General features: G+C 38.4%; 1 protein-coding gene across 2 annotated transcripts in view; it reads left to right on the top strand.

Annotated features, from left to right (window-relative positions):
* Nucleotides 1-17422, top strand: part of CENPC (centromere protein C) — a 32543-nt gene extending 15121 nt beyond the window's left edge. For both annotated transcript variants that reach the window (XM_069782282.1, XM_069782275.1), the window contains 8 exons: nt 223-291; nt 1536-1640; nt 2456-2554; nt 5223-5318; nt 5611-5765; nt 6261-6351; nt 7809-7921; nt 17181-17422. In XM_069782282.1, coding sequence (XP_069638383.1) covers nt 223-291; nt 1536-1640; nt 2456-2554; nt 5223-5318; nt 5611-5765; nt 6261-6351; nt 7809-7903 — 710 coding nt within the window. In that variant the 3' untranslated portion in view covers nt 7904-7921; nt 17181-17422. The remainder of the gene's footprint in view (nt 1-222; nt 292-1535; nt 1641-2455; nt 2555-5222; nt 5319-5610; nt 5766-6260; nt 6352-7808; nt 7922-17180) is intronic.
* The last annotated feature ends 1738 nt before the right edge of the window (nt 17423-19160 follow it).

Raw genomic sequence — 19160 nt, 5'->3', positions numbered from 1 at the left:
ATAGCTTTCCTGAAATTTTCAAGCTTACACTGTTTAAAAACTAACTACATATACTGTTTTTCTACATTGGGTTTCATATATGTTTAAAGGAAGAAATGTTAGTGGGAACAGTAATATTGGGACTTCTGCTTGTATTACCTTTGATTGCTTCTAGTGGATATATTGAATAAAAGTCACAAATAGTAAATGCCTATAGTGGTTGTTTTTTGAATGTATTTTCAGGTAATTCTGAAGACTTGAATTACCAAGTAAAAAATCTGTTGTCAGACAGCATAGCAAGGCATAAAATAGGTAAGATTATTTTAAAATATATTAATGTAAAGTGCACAAATGCAAATGTATTTCCAACTTGATGTAAACTTTGCTGAAGGAGATGCAGGAAAACACCTGGAAATGGGTTCATATGTTAATAAGTATTTACAGATAAGGCTTGTTAGTTCTTCAGGTATTACAACCATGCTCTAATTTTGAAGGTACTTTTAAAAACTTCTAGTGTTTCTTTTTTTTATTACTATATCCAACAATAATATTTTTAACTGTCACATTTCCATTTTTCATTTACTGTTGAGTCAAGACACTGCTTACAGTTCAGTGAAAACAGTAAGAATTTGAATTAGTTTTGCACAGTGCAACTGAGGGTGCAAATAACCTGCCTTCTGTGGTAGTCTGAGTCTGGATAGGATGGAACAATGGGCACACAGCCGATTGTAGTCCTATACTAGTCTGTTTTTATTGTTCTTTATTCCCTTGATTATTAGTTTATGCACAACACTATAGGTGTCTACCTTCGAAAACTATTTCAGCAAGTTTTTTCTTATTTACCATTTTTATTTTTGGCATTTAAATGTTCTTGACTAATTTGCTCTCAAGTCTTAAGGGGCTTTTATTCTTTCTTACAAACAGTAAACCATCGAATCTTATTATATTCATATATGGCAGCTTAGAAAAATTGAAAGTTGAGACTATGTAATAGGTAAGTCTGAAGATAAATATCTGAGAAGTTTTGGAAATGTGTGGGGTTTCTGCTGGCAAAAGTGCTGCTCTTCTTGAGCTTGGAGATAGGACTTAAGAATGTGCAAGAGAAGGGGCTGCTTATGCAGTCTCTGTTATTTTTCTCTTGCCATAACCAAGGCAGTGCCTTTTCACTGTTGCTAATGAAATCTCTCAGATTTAGACAGGGTTCTTAGTCTTTGTTGAGAGCTTAGTCTTCACACTTGTAGCATGTTTGCTGCTCCTTGTGCTTGAGTCCCTAATTTCCATATCTCAGTGATTCACTAAGATATATAGAATGAAATCTAATGTAAAGTCAGCATGGTGACTGTTTAAGAAAAAGGAGAGTGAAATACTGATGTATGCAAAAGAAAGCTTTTGGCCATACTTGATTCCTTTTTCCTGTCATGATAGCAATGTGATATAAATATCATCTGGGAACTGCTGATCCCCTGATACAGAACAACAGGAAAGCATTTTTAACGTTTGCCATTTCTGAATTTTCCTTTGATACTTAATGTGAATGGTTTCATCCTTTAAATCAGTAATGCCTTCCAACACACCTAATGTTCGTCGGACAAAAAGGATACGTCTAAGACCTCTGGAATATTGGCGAGGCGAGCGTGTAAACTATACGATGAGGCCTTCAGGTATTAGTTCCAAAATACCTATTTGCTTTCTCCTGATAGGGCAGTAAAGAGAAATCTGTGGGTTTGTCTTGTGCCATGAAAGCTTTGAGATGCTTACTATTTAGTAATTTTTTTTAAAAAGTAGATTATTTATGGTCTCCAGCTGTTTAGTCATCTTTCCGTGGAGTCTTTTTCTGTCCTGATACTCCTGTGTCAGTGAGGAATAGTATCAGCAGAGCATGTTAAGTACCCTTGCCTTAACTGTTGAGGGAAGAACAAAATGGTTTCTCTGTACTAGTAGGTTTATTACATCAAAGATTCTGTATGATATCAGAAAAAGAGACAATCTACTGGATCATTCATTGGAGCATTTCTCTTTGTCTGGAGATTGTTCTCCAGAGCAGATACTATATTATTTTATCCAGTCTCAGTGTTAAATTCCCTAAGTGATAGACTATATCTTGTTCTCAGGGACTTTTTTCTGACAATTCAGCATAATTTGGTCCTTTTCTAATTAGTCTGCTTGAAAATAGTATTTCTTTTGTCCCTAAAATTGATATTTTGTCTTAAAAATTGACTGTCATGTCAAGCCTTTCTGAAATGTTCTTTGACTGAAATATGGTCAAATTCTTTTTAAAAAGTCTCAGGTTGCCTTGCACACCAAAATACTTGATGTTGAAAAGCTTTTTGGTTTGTTCTGGCTTTCTGAAGCTATCTGAAAAATTCAGCATCAAGGAAATATATTCTCAGCTGAAATGCTTGTTGGTTGTGCAAGTCTGCATTCTTGTAAAATTATTATGAGTTAGTGAACTTTGTTTAAATTTCTTTTGTTTCAGGAACACTTGTGATTAGTGGAATAGTGTGTCCAGAAGCAGAACCTTACAGGAAGGTTGAACGGAGGAAGGGTGATCACAAAAAGAGAAGGGATGAAACAAGTATGAACACAGACTTTTTTTTCTTTTGATACTTAAAAAAAATCTGTAGTCAAATACTCTATTTCTGTAAGATTTTTCTCCTGTAAAAAACTTGATTCTCTCTCTCGGGGTGAAAATAATGTTATAATGAAATGTGTTAATGTGATCTGATGTGGAAAAACCTGTTCTTATTTTCTCTATAACAATGCTGTATAATCTCATTGTAAAAACTAACTTCTCAGTGTTAGAAAGGAAGAGATACAGGACATATCCACAAGTCTTGTGGTGCCTTTAAAGCAGGGATTGAAGAAAATAAGCTGTACTTCTGTCCTTGTTCAGCTCATTGATTAATGATGCTAATGTGCTTAGTTTCATAATGCACAGTTAAGGTATAAAAACTTATGGTAATTTTACTGATGCCTGTTAGTATCACATCTGAAAAGGCAGCATAGGGTGTCAATATAGTTTTAAGCCATTGTAGGTTAAATACAAAAACATAACAAGGTAGGTGAAGAGAGAGCTTTAAGAACAGTGCATAAAATTGTTAGAAGTGGGCAATAAACCTGTGTTTAAACAAACAGGAACAGGATGCTTTGCTAGAGCCTCTGTGGCCAGTAGATAATAAATATGTAGGTAGTGCTCAGAAAAGAGAGATAGAGTCAAAGTCCAAAAGCCAAATTATTTTTGCTGTGCTCTCTGTGGAAGATATTTTGATCCTAAAGAACCTTTCTTTATAGGGACTGTCTAGAGATTTTGTTTGTGACTGAAACATTTCTGTGTGAAGTTATAGAACAAATAAAATAAATGCTAACAAACTTATGCTAAAGGAAAATGCCATATGGTACTGACACAGTTCTAAAACAAATCAGGGCTGAAATAATCATTAGAGCAATAAGGTAGAACACAGCCAGTGTTGGTACAAATTTCTGATTTTCTAGCGTATTGCATGTAAATTTTATTCCTTACCTCAAAAAGAAAGTAGTAGGACTAGAGAAGGTTCAGAGAAGGCTTGTCAAAAAAATGGAAGGACTTCTGTAGAAGCAGCAACTACATGGTGAAGGCTCCTCAGCCCTGAAGAGAGTACTACAGAGGTGTGAGAAAGACCTATAAAATCACTAGTGGTATGGAGAAGGGGAATGTAAATAAGTTGTGGTTGGTTTTGTTGTGGTTTTTTGTTTGTTTGTTTTTAAACAGAAGAACTAGAAGGTGTGGAAGGAAGATAGTGAGAGCTGGGTTTTTCAAAGGAAATAAGGTGGCACTTCTCACTATGTGCTTACTTCCCCAGAATACTGTGGATAAAAATATTTCTGTAGACTCAAGAACTAGATAAATTCATAGAAAACTTAACCGTTAATAGCTCTAAATAAAGCGTGTGAGCTCCATGTTAGAGGTGGAAAGTATTTCATGGAAGTGCGATTACACTTTTAAAGCATTTCTGGGGATGGAAGGGGTACTTACTTTTGGCCATTGATGGGAGACAGGATCCTGGTCTAGATCAACCTTTGATCTAAGTACAGTTTTAGTACATGTTTTAGTACAAATCGTTTGCAGTTCATGTAAACCTGGGCTGGTAGTGACTGTTCATACTGTATCTTACAAGAATTATTGGTTGCTTTAGGTGCATTTCAACTGTCTTCTGGAAGTGATGGATTCCCTCTTTAACAGACCTTCATCCTGAGAGATAATCTTTCTAGCATCCTTGAATTTTAAGTGATGCATATAAGGACCATCAGCTGAGTAGAATTTCTAGGACAAATTCCTAAATTTTATTGATATGATAAAAATTCTGTGGTTATAGCTATAGAGTTGCATCTGTTGCTGCTTCTTTTTATAGAGAGATGGTTATGTTAGAACAAAGCTATTTCAAACACAGTTACTTTCTTCCTACCCCAGACTGTCTTGGCGTAAGAGTATTTAAGCAGCCATGAGTGCCTATAAAGTGCTATAGCTTGCCTTTAACATACTTGTTCTGACTGCATTTAAATAAATTTCCTGTGCACTGTGGAGCTAAAATTGTCTGCTTAAGAGAGTTCTGCAAGAGAGCTTTGGGTTATTTATTCTGTCATGAACATTCTCCAGCATCTCTTTTCTATTTGAAAAGCGTAAGGTTGTCATCAACTCGGGCTATTTCCTTCTCTGGAAAAATCTTTTTTATTATCGAAATCGTTCTTTGATTTACAACTTACAGTGAGATTACTGTAATGGTATTTCTTGAGAAGAGGCAAATTGAACATGTACTTATTCTTTTGAACACTTTATCTTTTAAGTCTCCCGATGCCCATCAGCAGTAGGTAAAAGGAAAAAATTTGTTCTTCATACTTCATCATGTATTTTATTTCCTCTGAGTATCTGTTGCTAGAAAAGCACTTCTCTTAAAATGCAGATACTTCTGACTAAATACTGTCATTAATAGCATAGGATAAATAGTGGGCATTCCCCTGGAAAATTCTTTAGGATTTAGAGACCCTTTATCTGTTACACACAGAAATAATTCCAATGAAAATTATATTTTCAAATAATTGCTATGGATGTTTTCCTTTTATTAAAGTGTATTCAGTCACTTAGTAAAACAAATTTAAGTACTTAATGTGTGAAATCTAAACTTGTGGAAAAGTTGTTAATTAAGTTTTTAAAATGTAGAGTGATTATTTTTCAGGTTTTGCTTTGGTTTTTTTTTTTGTCTCTTCAGGAACTGAGATACCTGCAAATTTGGTTGACACCCTAGCTGATACTTCTAAGCCAACCATTGTAGTGGACCCGGTAACAAATGGGGAAGTACTTCTAGGTGGGTTGAGGGGGTGTGACCAAGGGCCTTTCTGAATTATGTAGTAAGTGTTAGACCGATAAGAAAAAAAATTGGGCATGAAAAGGTGAGCTGTTGAAATATTCATTTTTCTTGTGGAGAAAGGAGACACAAAAAGTGTCCTGATTTTTCAGCTAAATATTGAGTCTAGCTCTTAGGGGTGTTGCAGTGAAACAATATGTAATGCATATGATTTAATAAGTAGGTTACTGAGCAAGTAACAAGACTAATCATGTGTTAGCATTAATGTTAATCTCCTGGACTTTTTTTGTAGAATGTGTTAACACTGAAAGCAGTAACTCATGCTTCTTCAAAGATGAATCAATAGAAATATATAAAAATTTGAATACATCTTATTTTGCCACTGGTAGATTGATTTTGAAACCATTTAAAGAAAAGGGACACCAGTTTGTCTACATGGATACAATAGTAAGTATGCTTTTTTCCTTATTTTTATAAAACAGACTATGTAAACAGAAAATCATAGAATGGTCAGAAGTAGCATACGAAGTTGACAGGTTTTTCAGAGTTTTTTCCAGCTATAATGCAAATAAATACAGGAAACATTAATGAATCATTTCAGTTGTGAAATCAGTTATAACCAAAGAAACTTGCTAGGGGTACCTGGAATGCACATTACCCAGCTTTGCTTCCCATTAAACCTGTGCATCCATGTACGCTTACTGCGTATCTTGCAGGCAAGGTAGAAGTATCAAATAAATAAAATTGCCCCCCCTCCGCCTTTTAAGTTGTGCATTTTATTTTTCAGCAGGGTGGGAAGAAGGGATTGCAGCTCTGCTAGCTTATTTGTTTCTTGATCTTTGTTACAACATGTATGCAAAACAAAGAGTATGTTTTCTTGGATAACTTAAATGTTTGCAAAGGAAACATTGCTAATCTTGGAACCCCTTGGCTTTCATTAAGGCTTTCCATGTTATCCGTGGCAAAATTATTGTTACCTTACATAAGACGTCATATTATCTGACTACAGGAGACTTCTTCTATGTACCAGCAGGTAAGTTCATGTGTTTAAAACCAATTTGTTGGAGATGGATGAGACTGAATTAGCATGCTAGGAAGCAAAACTGAGCTGAATGATGGGAGGAGTTAAGTTTGAGTAGAGAGTGAGAAAGTATAGGGTTATGAAGAAAGGAATGTCGCCCAACGCTGGATGGGGGTTGATGAGCTAACCTTTGAATGGGGTGATACAAACACTGCTTCCTTATGTGAGTTGGCCTCAAAGTTTTTGATGACATACCAAGTTCGTGAATTTCTCTTGGTATTCTGGTTCTGTCCCTAACTATAATGTTGGGGAAACTTCACAGACAGCTTAATATAGTGGTAGTTAGTATAATTGTTGTGGTCACCATCTGTTTGCTGGTTTTTCTACATAAAATTATGAAAATCCATGTGGATCTGGTCACCATATTTTACACTTCGTGCTTGATATTTAGAAGGTGCAGAATGTCTCGTTCAACAGGTTGTAACTTCATGTGGGTTGTTGAGAATTTAGACATCTCTGATTTTGCCCTTCTGAAATAAGTAGAATGAATTCCATATACGAAGCTGTCCTTCAGTGGGTAAGACAGTAGTCAGGAGAGTTTGTAGTAGTTGTAAAGCAGGCTGTTCATGAAGCCGTAGAGAGCTTTTGTACAGCTTTCTTGTGAAGAGTCTATATTAGAAAATGACAAGCTACCGCTTGTTTTTCCATTAACTTTTCACCATGATGCCCTGATTGAACAATCATTTTTCAATTAATGCTTTGAAGCTTTTTTTTTTGTGTTTGTTTTAATCTTGAAAGTTTAGGGGTCTGCAGAGACCATTTTGTAGTTTGCTTTTTGGGAAAGCAGATTATACAATGTGCTGAAAGTTCTGTATGGCCATAAGGATCTATAGTTGCTTTTCATTCTTCATTGCTGCTTTATGGCCTGTCTCAATGCCTGGATGGGCAATGCAATGGTTGTGGCAGGTGACCTCTTTGTAATTCATCAAGTGTGGCTGTATATGAACATTAGGACGTTGCTCATTCCCAACATTCAGTGCCTTTTAGATGTTTCTATATTTGTGGTCACGTTAGTATGCAAATCCCAAGTGAAGATCTGCAGATAAGATTCCATGTGAAGTTTTTACTGAGATTTTCTGTAGCAATAAATTAAAATAAATTCAGTCACCTTAAAGTTGTATTGTGGGTTTTGAGAGCTGAGAGCTCAAGCCTGTTACATTCTTTTCAGTAAAAATCTTCTCGGCAAAGATGCACTTTATTCTTTTACCCTAGGTTAAAATAATGACACTAAATGTATTCCTTGTTATCTCTTTGAAATGCAATGATGTACCTGTAAGGGTGGCATCCCAGATTAGGGGCTAATATTCCTTCTGTTAAAGTATTTGAAATAAAAACACACTTGGCTGAAGATAGGACTTCAAAAATTGCTATTAGCTTCTAAAGAAAACCTTCTCTGTTTTTATTTGTAGGAAATGGATATAACATACGTAACCTTCTGAACGAAGAAAGTGTTCTTGTCTTCACACAACTCAAAAAAGACAGTTTCTACAGAAAAGTTTGCTGAAACAGTTTTCAAGTTTTTGTATGTTTTGAAGTTCTTTTTACATACAGAAAGTGTTTGAGTGTGCCCAGCTCAACATTACAAATTAATACAGAGCAGCTGAAATCAATGTAAGAAGAGTTAAGAACAAAACCAAAAGAATCTCAGTATTTTGCTATCAAACTGAAAGGACATACTGAAGGGCCTCACTCTGCATCAGTTATTGTTCTTGTGTTGTCCAAAGACAGAAAGATAAAAGTGTAAAATCTGTGGGTAAAGCACATTGTTGTTCCAAATTGTATTTATATGCCTAATCTCCCTAAAGATGCTTAGCACTTGAAAGAATTTTGACATCTTCAGCTAACGTCTGAGAGTCTTAACGTCTGCCTGGTAAAAACTGCTTAGAATAATCTCTATTTAATGTAAGACTGTGCTGTTCACGTTCCAGTAATTGTTGTCTAGGAGATGGGCTGCTGGAATGCTTGTGTGCGGGGCTCCAGCCTTCTTCTAATATGTTAATGACAGGCATTTCTTCCTTGTCTAGTGGAGGTATGATTAGTGCCTCAAATTCGAATTGTGAAATGGGAGCTCTTAGTAGGAGCTTATCGGTCCTATCTTTTGTATGGAAGCTATGGCTTGATTAGCTCTGAACATTGTGGATAGCTTTGTTTTGTGTAACAGGGATAGGTCATTGCCAAGTGTATTACTTTAGTATCTCCTTTTGTTTCTGTTGCAGTGTTCCTTGATAATAATGAGGAACTTTGGAAAAACTAATTATAATGTATGGTCCAGAAACCAAGTCTAGATAGCAGATGGTATACATAGCATTTGTCACCCAAGCTTTTCAAGGTTCCTTCTAAAGGATAAACTACAGCGATTCTGCTGGGTGCTTTCTCTCTATGGTCACTGCTGTTCTAGAAAATTGAATTGGAATTCTAAACTTTAAGGACTTGAGGATTGAGTATTGACTTTTTAAACAGTCTTGGGTACAACATCTTTATGCTATATCTAGAGTATACGTTAAAGTAGGAGGACAATTGGCTTTAGTGCTTCCCTTAAGCTTTCAGCTGCCAGCTAACTTCATATGTCTGTGAAAGGGCTTGGACACCAAGATTACCAGGCCTCTGTGAAAGACCCTTTAGATTGGAGAATTCGAGGTAATATATATTGTTTTTATCATTCTCCTTCAAGCAGTAGTTCCTATGATTAGTGCCTATTTAGACTGACAGTGGAAATACATAGTAGAAGTTTTTTGGCATCTTTGCATTCATGGCTAGGTCATGCTTAACTCTGAGAAGATGAAACAGAGGAACATGCTTATTGCCATTTAGTTTTTCTGTCTTGATACAAACTGTTTGCTGTCAAAGTTCAGACTGCACAGAAGGACGTTTTTAAAAATATTTTTATTAGCCTCAACTTTTGTAAGCAGTTTGAGTTAATAATAATAAAAGTAATTTAGTTACAGCTGATAATAATTTGATATTGGCAGCTTTTCTAAATTTTGGGCTTGGTTTGGTCTCTTCAAGGTCAGCAAGATTCAAATATTGTCCCTTCTGTGTTGGAGCCATACCAGCTACCAGATGGGCACACATGCTGTCTCCACTGCTTGAAGGGATCCCACCCACTAAAATGTTTAGTTTGTAAGTCTTTCAACTCCTTAGGCCTGCAGAGGTCTGGAAGTTTGCCACTTGGAAAACAGTACAGGGCTAGCATTAGACTAAAAAGCCTCTGCTCCTGGCCCAAGCATCTTGTCTCCCGGTGGTCAGGGCATGGATGTGGTGGTCTCTGAGCCCAACAGCTCATTAGTTCCAGCTGAAAGGCAGAACAAGACCACTTTTCAGTTGTGTTAAAGGCCAGGGAGTTCAGAAGGAAGACAACCCAGCAAATTTTCTTCTGCATTACCTGTCTGTAGATTGGGTAGCAGAAGGATACTTTGTTCAGGCGTTAGTGAACATGTATGGACAATGGAGCTCATGGCCCTAAAGGGAAGTATGGATGTATGTTGTGACGCAGCTCAAGGCAGCCTGCTGCTTTCCTGTGTTCTAGTTTGGTGGGCTCCAATGAGAAGTGATACATTGCCCTTGTTGTATTGGGCACCAGTGTGTCTTCCCCCACTGCACTGTACTGCAACTTGGCAGCAAGATTGAGTGGATTTTCTTTTGGGTCATAAGTAGATGATGAGAAATACGTAATCAGGATGTTTTCTTAAGCAGAAGGAATGTGTGCAGACCTTTTCCTGACACAGGCTGGAAGGTAGCAGATGTTCAAGTGCAGGTTTGAGGTCAGCATGCCATGAATGCCTGTTTCTGTTTTCCTAATTCTGTGGCTGGGAGTGTTAACAGAATAGGGTGGATTTGGTAAAGTATGTAATTTTTTTAGGCTGGATGGTTTTGTTGCTTCCTGGCTAGTTGATTTCTTGGGAGAAATGTCCTGTATAGTCTGCAGAGGACATTTTGTAGTTGGACTACATGTTTTTAAATTTTTCGTTTAAGTAGCAAAATCAATTGTGCCAAGCTTGGTTATTTATCTAGGATTTTGCTTTAGTTTAGCAACAATTCCACTATTTGTCACTAGATGGGGCTTCAAGCACAGGTGTTTGTCGTTGGCTGGCATCTATGTTCGGTAGGGTTTGGTTTTTGAAAGGAGAGGAGTATGTTACAGATGGAGATAAATACAGCTGAATTCTGTTGCAAGGAGATGTAAATCAGTTTCTGTTAACGTTAGGACTTGGCACTGAAACATGCTAACAGAATGAACTTAGCAAGCATGTTGTACTAGTTGCAGCCACTTGTTCAAAGTTGTTTTTTAAAACATTAGTGCACAGCAAGAGTTGAGTTGAGCTGGGTTGTTCACCGTTTGACTGGACTGCATTTTAAATTTTTTTTCTTCAACTTGACACTTGTAAAAAAACTTGCTTCTGTGTCATTAGCCTGAATATAGTGTGAGGAGGTGCAGGAGAATGTTGAGTTCCAGGACTCCTATGGGTGCTGAGTTGTGCAGTGTGGCAAACAAGAATTGGTCGTTAGTCAGAAGAAGCAGCTGATATTTGACCTCTACCTAGTCTTGCTTTGGCTCCTGTTTCCTACATTTATGTGTACATCAGGCTACTAGTAGTCATGGGTAACCTTTGGTGGTCTAATTTTTTCCTTTACCAAATGGGATACTGCAAAGAAAGAAAAAAGCCTTCTCTGAAATGTGAGAAGTTATCATTCTTCTTCCTGCATATGTGTGATTCTACTCTGTTGAGTAGTTTTAATTTCCACCGACTACTGTGATAGTTTCACATAGATATGTAGCAAAATTATTTAGACTTGGTAAAATGCTAAAGTAATAGCCCATATAGAGAATGTTGTGGTCTGCAGATGAAATAGATATTCTTAGAGTTTCTGTAATGTTATTTGCCTGTTGTAGCTTTTAAAACAGCTTTTAAATTATTTCATGGACTACAATGCCTTATATATTCAGCTCGGATGGCACAGCTTGTTGCTTACACTAGAGTACGGAACATCACCTCTAATAGTAGTAGTAGTAGAGATCTGAGCCTGGTTTGTGCTAAGCTGGGCCAAAGTTGGTTAGCCAGTGTTGCCTGCTGTGGAGCAGAGTTGGGATGGTCATTGTGAGAGAGACATGGCCTTTTCTGTTGCCTGTGTAGTACACATGCTGTTCCTGGAGGATATCACTGGTTTAGTATATTAATTCATTGCTTTCTGTCAACAGTAATGGAGACAACTGGAAACAAAAGCTGAGTCACATATTTCATCAGCTTCATGTTAGCAGGTACATGTGTTCTATGGTAGGTGTTGTGGTAACAATTAGAGGTTTATTTTAAGGAACTTAATTGACAATGTCCCACCACAATAAAAAGTCAGGTTTTTGAAGGCTTTGGCTCCCTTTGAAAAAAATTACTTTACTGGTTAGTAGGTTCTTTTGAAAATCTATCTTTTCATAGTTTCATTTGGTTAGAAAGCTGTTCCTGTTTTACTAAACAAAGCCTTTTTGCAGTTTAAAGCAGCAGCAGCATGGTTGCAAAACTGTCAGATATGTGTGCACATCCATATTCGTGCAAGTTTGTAAACATAAAATAAGAGAATGTGAGCTGTGTAATTACAGAAAAATAAACAGCACCAATAAAACAACTTGTTGAGGCACATATACAATTTCTTCTATTTTTCAAGTACACAGCTGAATTGGTTATCTGCAGATGATTTTAAATTAACATTTGGGGAATGCAATAAACCTAAAGAGCTATTTCCTCATTTCATAACAGCTGAAAAGACATTTCAGCATGAAGGAGTGTTTCTTAGATTTCTACTGATGTATAGACTCTGTTGCACAATGTCTCCTGTAATACAGGATTACTTTAAGTGGTGATTGATTGCAGATAATACATCTAACTGAAGAGTATGGAACATGCCTCTTTAATGATATTGACAGCTGTGGTAACTGAATATTTTAGTCTTTCCAAGCTGGTACGTTTCCTCTTCAGAATATCCTGTCACTTCATGCCTGATCACAAATGTAGTCAGAAGAGACCTCGAAGCCAAACGTTTCTCAGGTTGCATGGAAAAGCTTCATTTAGGATTTGACAACCAAAGTGATTCCTGTGGTCCAAGTTCTATGATGAAAACAGTAGTTGATCATCAGTCAAAACAGTTGGCTGCAGATTATTAGGGAACAAATACGTTAAAAAGAGTGCCTGCAGAGCTGCCCTGTGTTCTTAAGCCCACCCACAAAGCTCCTGTTCTGGTTTGCTTCATTTAAACTCCTGTGCCCAAGTAAAGGCGCACAGAAAGGGTTGTAAAACCACATTTACTTTACACTTCTTCTGTGGTCTTTTCTTGTTTGTAGCACAAGAAGGGCAATAATTGAAACAGGGAGCAGAAAGAAGCAAAGCATTTACTTTCTCAGTCTGACTGTTCAGTTGAGATGCAAATCTAAAAGTGCTCATAGAAAAACATATTAATGTCCTGAGTAAGATTTTCAACTTCTCTTTGGAGCTTGATAGGTAAGGACTTTTAAATTTGAAAACTGAAGAATTGCAGTACTATTGACAACTATTTAGGAAGTTTATTAAATGGGTATAATAGCTGTTAACACACATTATTTTATTTATCTTATTACATTTTTTTGTGGTCATGGTGCTAGAAGTTGCCGTTTCTTGTGTTTTCAGTAACAGTTGCTGAAATGAGAATTAAGATGGCAGATGCATGGTAATGCCATGTGGGTGTCTTCTGGAATCAATGTGCCGTAAAGAGGGAGAGAAAAGGAGTGATACGAGAGGTGTAAACGTAATGAAGAGCTATAGTAGTGTCCAAAGGTGGTGCAGACTGGCTTGACTAGGTTGTACAAAGGGTTTTCAATGTAATTCAATAACTTTTGGAGGAGCAGTATGTGACCCTTCCGATTGGTAAGGGAAACCTTTCCAGTGTTGGTGCCATGAGAACACAGCTGTCTGTACTGGTAACCTACACTCTTGTTTTGGGATTCTAGTAGTGCTATGATCACTTGTGTTTAAGAGCATAAAGTCATCTTATCTAAAACTGCAGGATTCAGCTGATGAACATGATGTATAATCCACTGAGCAAGAGGCCTGAACTTACTGAATTTTATCCTTTCTTTATGTTATCATCACTTTTGTGTTGTAGTACAGAGGGGGAAATTACAAGAAATGAAAGTTAATTATGAAGAAGTTTTTTTCAAACACAATCTGAACTTGAAATTTTATTGCTGACAAAGAGGGGGCTCCCCTAGGACACAGTAGCCTATACGCTGAAGAAACTAAGGACTTCTATATTTCAGTTAGTGCCGAGTCAGCTCTGAGGCTAATTAATCAAAACAAATTTACAATTAAGTTCAGGCAGGAAGACTAATTAAGTAGCCAGTTAAGAAAAAGTGCTGAAGGAGGGAGCAACCTTAAGGGGAAAGTATGAGACTCCCAGTATTGGCCCATGAAGGACAATTAAGTGATAATTGCAGATCTCTCTGACTTTTTTTTTATGGCAGATTTTCTTCATATTAGCAAAAGCAGACATTTGCCTGTTAAGCAACTCAGCTTTACTGTGCACTTTTACGGTAATTCATAGGTAAAGCACAGAGGTTGCTGCAGGAATAAATTGGAACACAGCTGCCAGACTTGGAACAGTATTTTAGCTAGTGAAAAAGCCCCACTGTGTTTTAAAGACAAAGTAACTCTAAATGTTTGCTTTATTTGCTTCTTCATTTTGTGGCATACCAAGTCCATCTTAGCATCCTGTTTAACCTTTCAAACAAATTGCATTGAGTGAATTATCTTACCAGAATTTAGAATAGCTTCACTTTGTTCAGTTGCTAACCCTATTTAAGTTCACAGAAATCATTACCTTGTTATGAAATGGCTTCTGTTGCTTACATCCTGCACCCATGCTGCATGACATACTTGTGTTTCTTGATGGAAAAAAGAGAGGGGGAACTCTAATAGTAATATTGTTTTTACTGAAAATAATTTAGCTCCTCTTCTGAAGGACTTTTTAAGCTTGGAGAGCTCATCTCCGGTGAGATGCTAAGGGTTGCAAATGAGGTGCATGCCCCAGTCCTCCTGCACCCCTCCTTGCTCATTTCCATGGAACTGTGATGCTGATGAAGTATGAAACCTGTCTTAATTAGTTGGACACATGCATGGGCTAAGAATTTGCTTAAACATCCATCTTTTCTTTTTTTTTTTTTTTAATTTTTTTTGTGCACTTACCTGGAACTTGAATTATTTCAGAAATGGCAAAGAAGGGGTCTCCTCATGTATTAAGGTGTTGGTAGTAATTTTCTTTTCTTCATGAAATTCTGTGTGCACATGCTGCCAGTGTGATGCGCTGTGTCCTGCTATGCACATTGGCATTCACCTGCCACTGTTTCAGCTAGCTGCTGTATCAAGTTTCAATCTGCTCCTTCATTTTTTGTCTTGCTGCCTAAACTAATTTGTTGTCTTTTCTGGATGCATTTCCCTTACCAAAGGTTTCTTTTTTGTGCTGCTTGCAAGGATTGTACCATTTTTTTCTAACTCAGTTGCAGGTATTTGAATTATTTCAGAGGTGTTCTTGTGCCCGAAGTTTCCTTTGCTACCTCTCCTTCAAGCTTTATACAGGGCCTGGCAAAGCTCCCAATATTCTCGCTCAGAGAAGTGACACAAAGGTTCCTTTGGCCCCCGTTCTTTGAAAGACTTTTGTGTAGTTGTAATCCCAAGAAGGTCGGCTTAGGATGTCACTGGCAAGGCATTTGTTACCATCGTCATCTGCCGTTTTCCACACTGCAGAAGCAGAACTGAGACTGCTGCAGGCCCGCATGGTTGCCCTTGAGCCTCATCCATCTGTTGAGGCTGGCTCTGTAGTGCCAAAAGGATCCAACCCGGCACGATTCCTCCTGGCCAGACTTATCCCAGAGCATTGTAGCATTGTGCTTCTTGCTCCTCTTGTAGCAGTAATTCAGCATGCTGGTGACTTCCTTTGCCTTGGCGCAATCTTGCTGTGGCTCTGCCATCACTTAGGCACCATGCCATACCCTGATTTTGTGTTGGCAGGCTAGTCCAGGCATTTACCTGCTCTTACATCTTCATTCCTCTTGCCAGTGGGAATGCCATTTGACACCAGCTGGTTTTGGCACAGAGGTCTAGCATGGTAGTGTGTGCCCATTGCTGCAGATACGGATGGGGATGCTTATGCCCTCTCACACCCTGTTGCTGCCTGACTTTTCTGGTAAATGCCAGGAGAAAATAATCTCCCTGTTTTCTGATGTTTCTGTGGTGTGTAAGGATGAGCCTGGACTGAATAAGCTGGAAGAGCTGGGTGGCCCTTCAGGATGACCTTCATACATTTCTCTTCAAGACAGAGCTGAGACCTGATCCAGCTCATTTGACATACCCTTCCATGTGGCACGGCTCTGTCCACACAGTTCAGAACCTGCCATCTCCATTCTACCCTACTTACTGCCTGTGGGTGGGAGTGTGTATTGGCAAAGTACATTAGAGCGTTTGTGTACACTCTTGGTATCCTCATTCTTATCACCAATTCAGCTTTTCTGAATCCAGGGCAACTGGCTCTAGGTGGTCCTGCTTGAGCAGGAGGTTTGGACCAGATGACTTTCAGAGGTCCCTTCCAACCTCAACCATTCTGTGGAATCAGACTCCCATGCTATGGAAGCTGCTCTCCTATAAATTTAGTTCATGCTTGTGTTGGGAGGACCCTTCTGCTGTACATCTCAAGTGGAGGGCCTTTTCTGTGTCACACAGCAGGCTATGAATATGCCAACTGTGGCAGAGTGTGGGGTGTGCCAGAGTGCTTGGCCGCTGGTGAACAGCCAGTGTTTTCCCTTTCTCTACAGTGAAAGATAAAATGTGCATACTAAGTTGTGTTACAACTGTCAGCTTTAAGTTTCCCCTTCTGGTCTTTGCTCTGAGGTGTTCCTCTGAGGAAGGCACATACCTGGGTTTGATGAGAAGTCCACTGATCAATTTTGGGGAATTAGCTAACAATTTTCTGCATATGTACCCCAAAACATTTTAGTATAAGATATTTTGATAGTAGGCTGTTATTTTTTCACTTGCAAGTCTTAACAGCAGTCTTCATTCAGTGTGTGGGCTTTAAACCAGCTTGAAAATTTGGCATCTTGTGCAGTCCAGGCTATCAAGTGGCTGCTTTTTCCATGTAACTCTACATCTGGAGTAATAGTCCTCCGCTGTCACTTGATGTGGTGAGTTGCATCAGATGTTATTCCCTCAGTTGGCAACAGTTTTAATTCTTGGACTTTTCCCTACTGTCAGCAGCTTTGTGTCGCCTTTGGGACTGTAAATCATAGCTTGTGGACCATTTGTCTAAATGTGAGCTTAAGCGAATTAAAATACACACAAGATTTTTATAAAAATAGAATGAAACTCACACACACATTAACTACTGGTGTCTCATGGTCCTCCACAACATAAAACATTTCATATGAGAGATAGCGTAAGAAAATACATGCAGAACAAGTGTCAGTGTAACAGCCAGGTGTGACTTTGATGACTCCAAACTTTGCACAGAGGAACGCATTTGTTAGAGACCACTGTTAGCTAAATTAAATTAGACTAATGTGCTCTTTTGAGCATAATCGAAATGATACTAATATTTGTATTGATTTGCCACTGGTGTAGGTGAATGCTCTGATGTCCTTGCTGCTGTGAGTACAATTTGCAGTTGTTCCACTTTACTGTCTAGTAACTCCCTAATATTGTGGCACAGTCAGATAGACCTTTTTTAAACTGTGTTAATTTGAACTGACTTCTATTCTTCCTATTATTTAGACCAAAAGCAAGAAGCACGTTGTTGGAGACGATAACTTTGGCCATAACTTTGCCTGCAAATTGAAGATCATCTAATACAAACGAGTTCTAAAGAACATTACGTACCATCCAACTAGAAATACACCCCAGTATTAGGGGCACGTTTCATTGACCTTAAAAGATCTTCCTACAGTGTAAATTGTAAATACACGGTTTGTTACAAATTATTTTTTCTGTACATAAATATTAAATAATGCAAATCAGGTTTGATTTCTTTGATTTCTAAATAATTTAAGAATTAATTTTCTAGTAGTCTGTGTGGTTTTGAAAATACAGGTAATTGCATGACTTTGACTTGTAAATATTTATAAATAATGTGAGTTACCTTGAGTGGCTTCAAGGATGTCACCAACAGTGAAATCTTTCAACTGTTCTGTTGGAGTTGTTGAAATTGTTAAAAGGAGTTTGAAAGTAAAATATTTTTCATAGAATAGAATCATAGAATCATTTAGGTTGGAAAAGACACTTAAGATCATCAAGTCCAAACAGAAACCTAACACTGCCAAGTCCAACACTAAACCATGTCCCTAAGTGCCATATCTATATCTCTTTTAAACACCTCCAGGGCTGGTCACTCAACCACTTCCCTGGGCAGCCTGTTCCAATGCCTGACAACCTTCTCAGTAAAGAATTTTTTCCTAATATCCAATCTAAACCTCCCCTGGTGCAACTTGAGGCCATTTCTTCTTGTCCTATTGCTTGTTACTTGGGAGAAGAGACAGACACCCAACCTCCTTTCAGGTAGTTGTAGAGAGCAATAAGGTCTCCCCTCAGCCTCCTTTTCTCCAGGCTAAACCACCCCCGTTCCCTCAGCCGCTCCTCATAGGACTTGTGCTCCAGATCCTTCACCGGTTTCGTTGCCCTTGTCTGGACATGCTCCAGCACCTCAATGTCTTTCCTGTAGTGAGGGGCCCAAAACTGAACACGGTACTCGAGGTGCGGCCTCACCAGTGCCAAGTACGGGGGAACAATCACCTCCCTGCTCCTGCTGGCCACACTATTTCTGATACAGGCCAGGATGCCGTTGGCCTTCTTGGCCACCTGGGCATACTGCTGGCTCATATTCAGCCGGCTGTCAACCAGCACCCCCAGGTCCTTTTCTGCCAGGCAGCTTTCCAGGCACTCTTCCTCAGGCCTGTAGCATTGCATGGGGTTGTTGTGACCCAAGTGCAGGATGTGGCACTGAGCCTTTTTGAATCTCAGATGCCAATACAGATTGGCTTTGAAAAAACACTGTTCCTAGTTGACAGTGGCTTTGGTTCCAGTTTTTGAATCCCTGCTGTTCCTGCCATAGTTATACATAAACTCTGGGTTGAAATGTTGCAGAATTCTTTTGGTTTTCAGGTAAATCATAAGCAGAGCTACATTCTGCTGCAGTGTTGCGATCATTCAGTGGTCTTCAGATTTGGTATGTGATGACTTACACTCTCTTCCACATTCTCTGAAATTTTGAAGGTATTTCCATTTAGCTGGAGAGGGTGCTTCCTGAGAGTTCCCTGTTACAGCAGATCTTGGATAGTCATCAGAGTGAAATAAAATGAAAGCACCTCCCATCCCTTTGGGAAAATACGGTCCATTAGTTTTTCATTTGCCAGGAGCATCAGTTTTTAATATTTTCGCTTTCCCTTTATCTCCTGGGAATATCAATCTGCATAGATCTATTATTAATTCCACATTAGTGGAATTATTAGTGATTGAGAAGTTTGTTTTCTAGGGCTCCAGTTAGGGGGAAGAGGGCTAGAAGGATGAGGAAGTAGGTGAGGGAGGCCAGTTGGCCAGTGATGATGAAGGGATGCTCTACTGGTTGGCTACAAATTCATGTGAGAATGAAGAGGTTAGCAACTAGGGTTCAGAATAGTAGTTGGGAGAGGGGCCGGAAGGTTATTGTGCGTTGTTTGGACTTGTGAAGAAAGGGGATTAGGAATAAAATTAGTACGGAGG

Source organism: Haliaeetus albicilla, chromosome 1 (genome assembly GCF_947461875.1).
Source record: "Haliaeetus albicilla chromosome 1, bHalAlb1.1, whole genome shotgun sequence".
Classification (NCBI taxonomy): domain Eukaryota; kingdom Metazoa; phylum Chordata; class Aves; order Accipitriformes; family Accipitridae; genus Haliaeetus; species Haliaeetus albicilla.
Note: the sequence above shows the minus strand (reverse complement) of the source record. Positions and strands in the feature narration are given on the sequence as shown.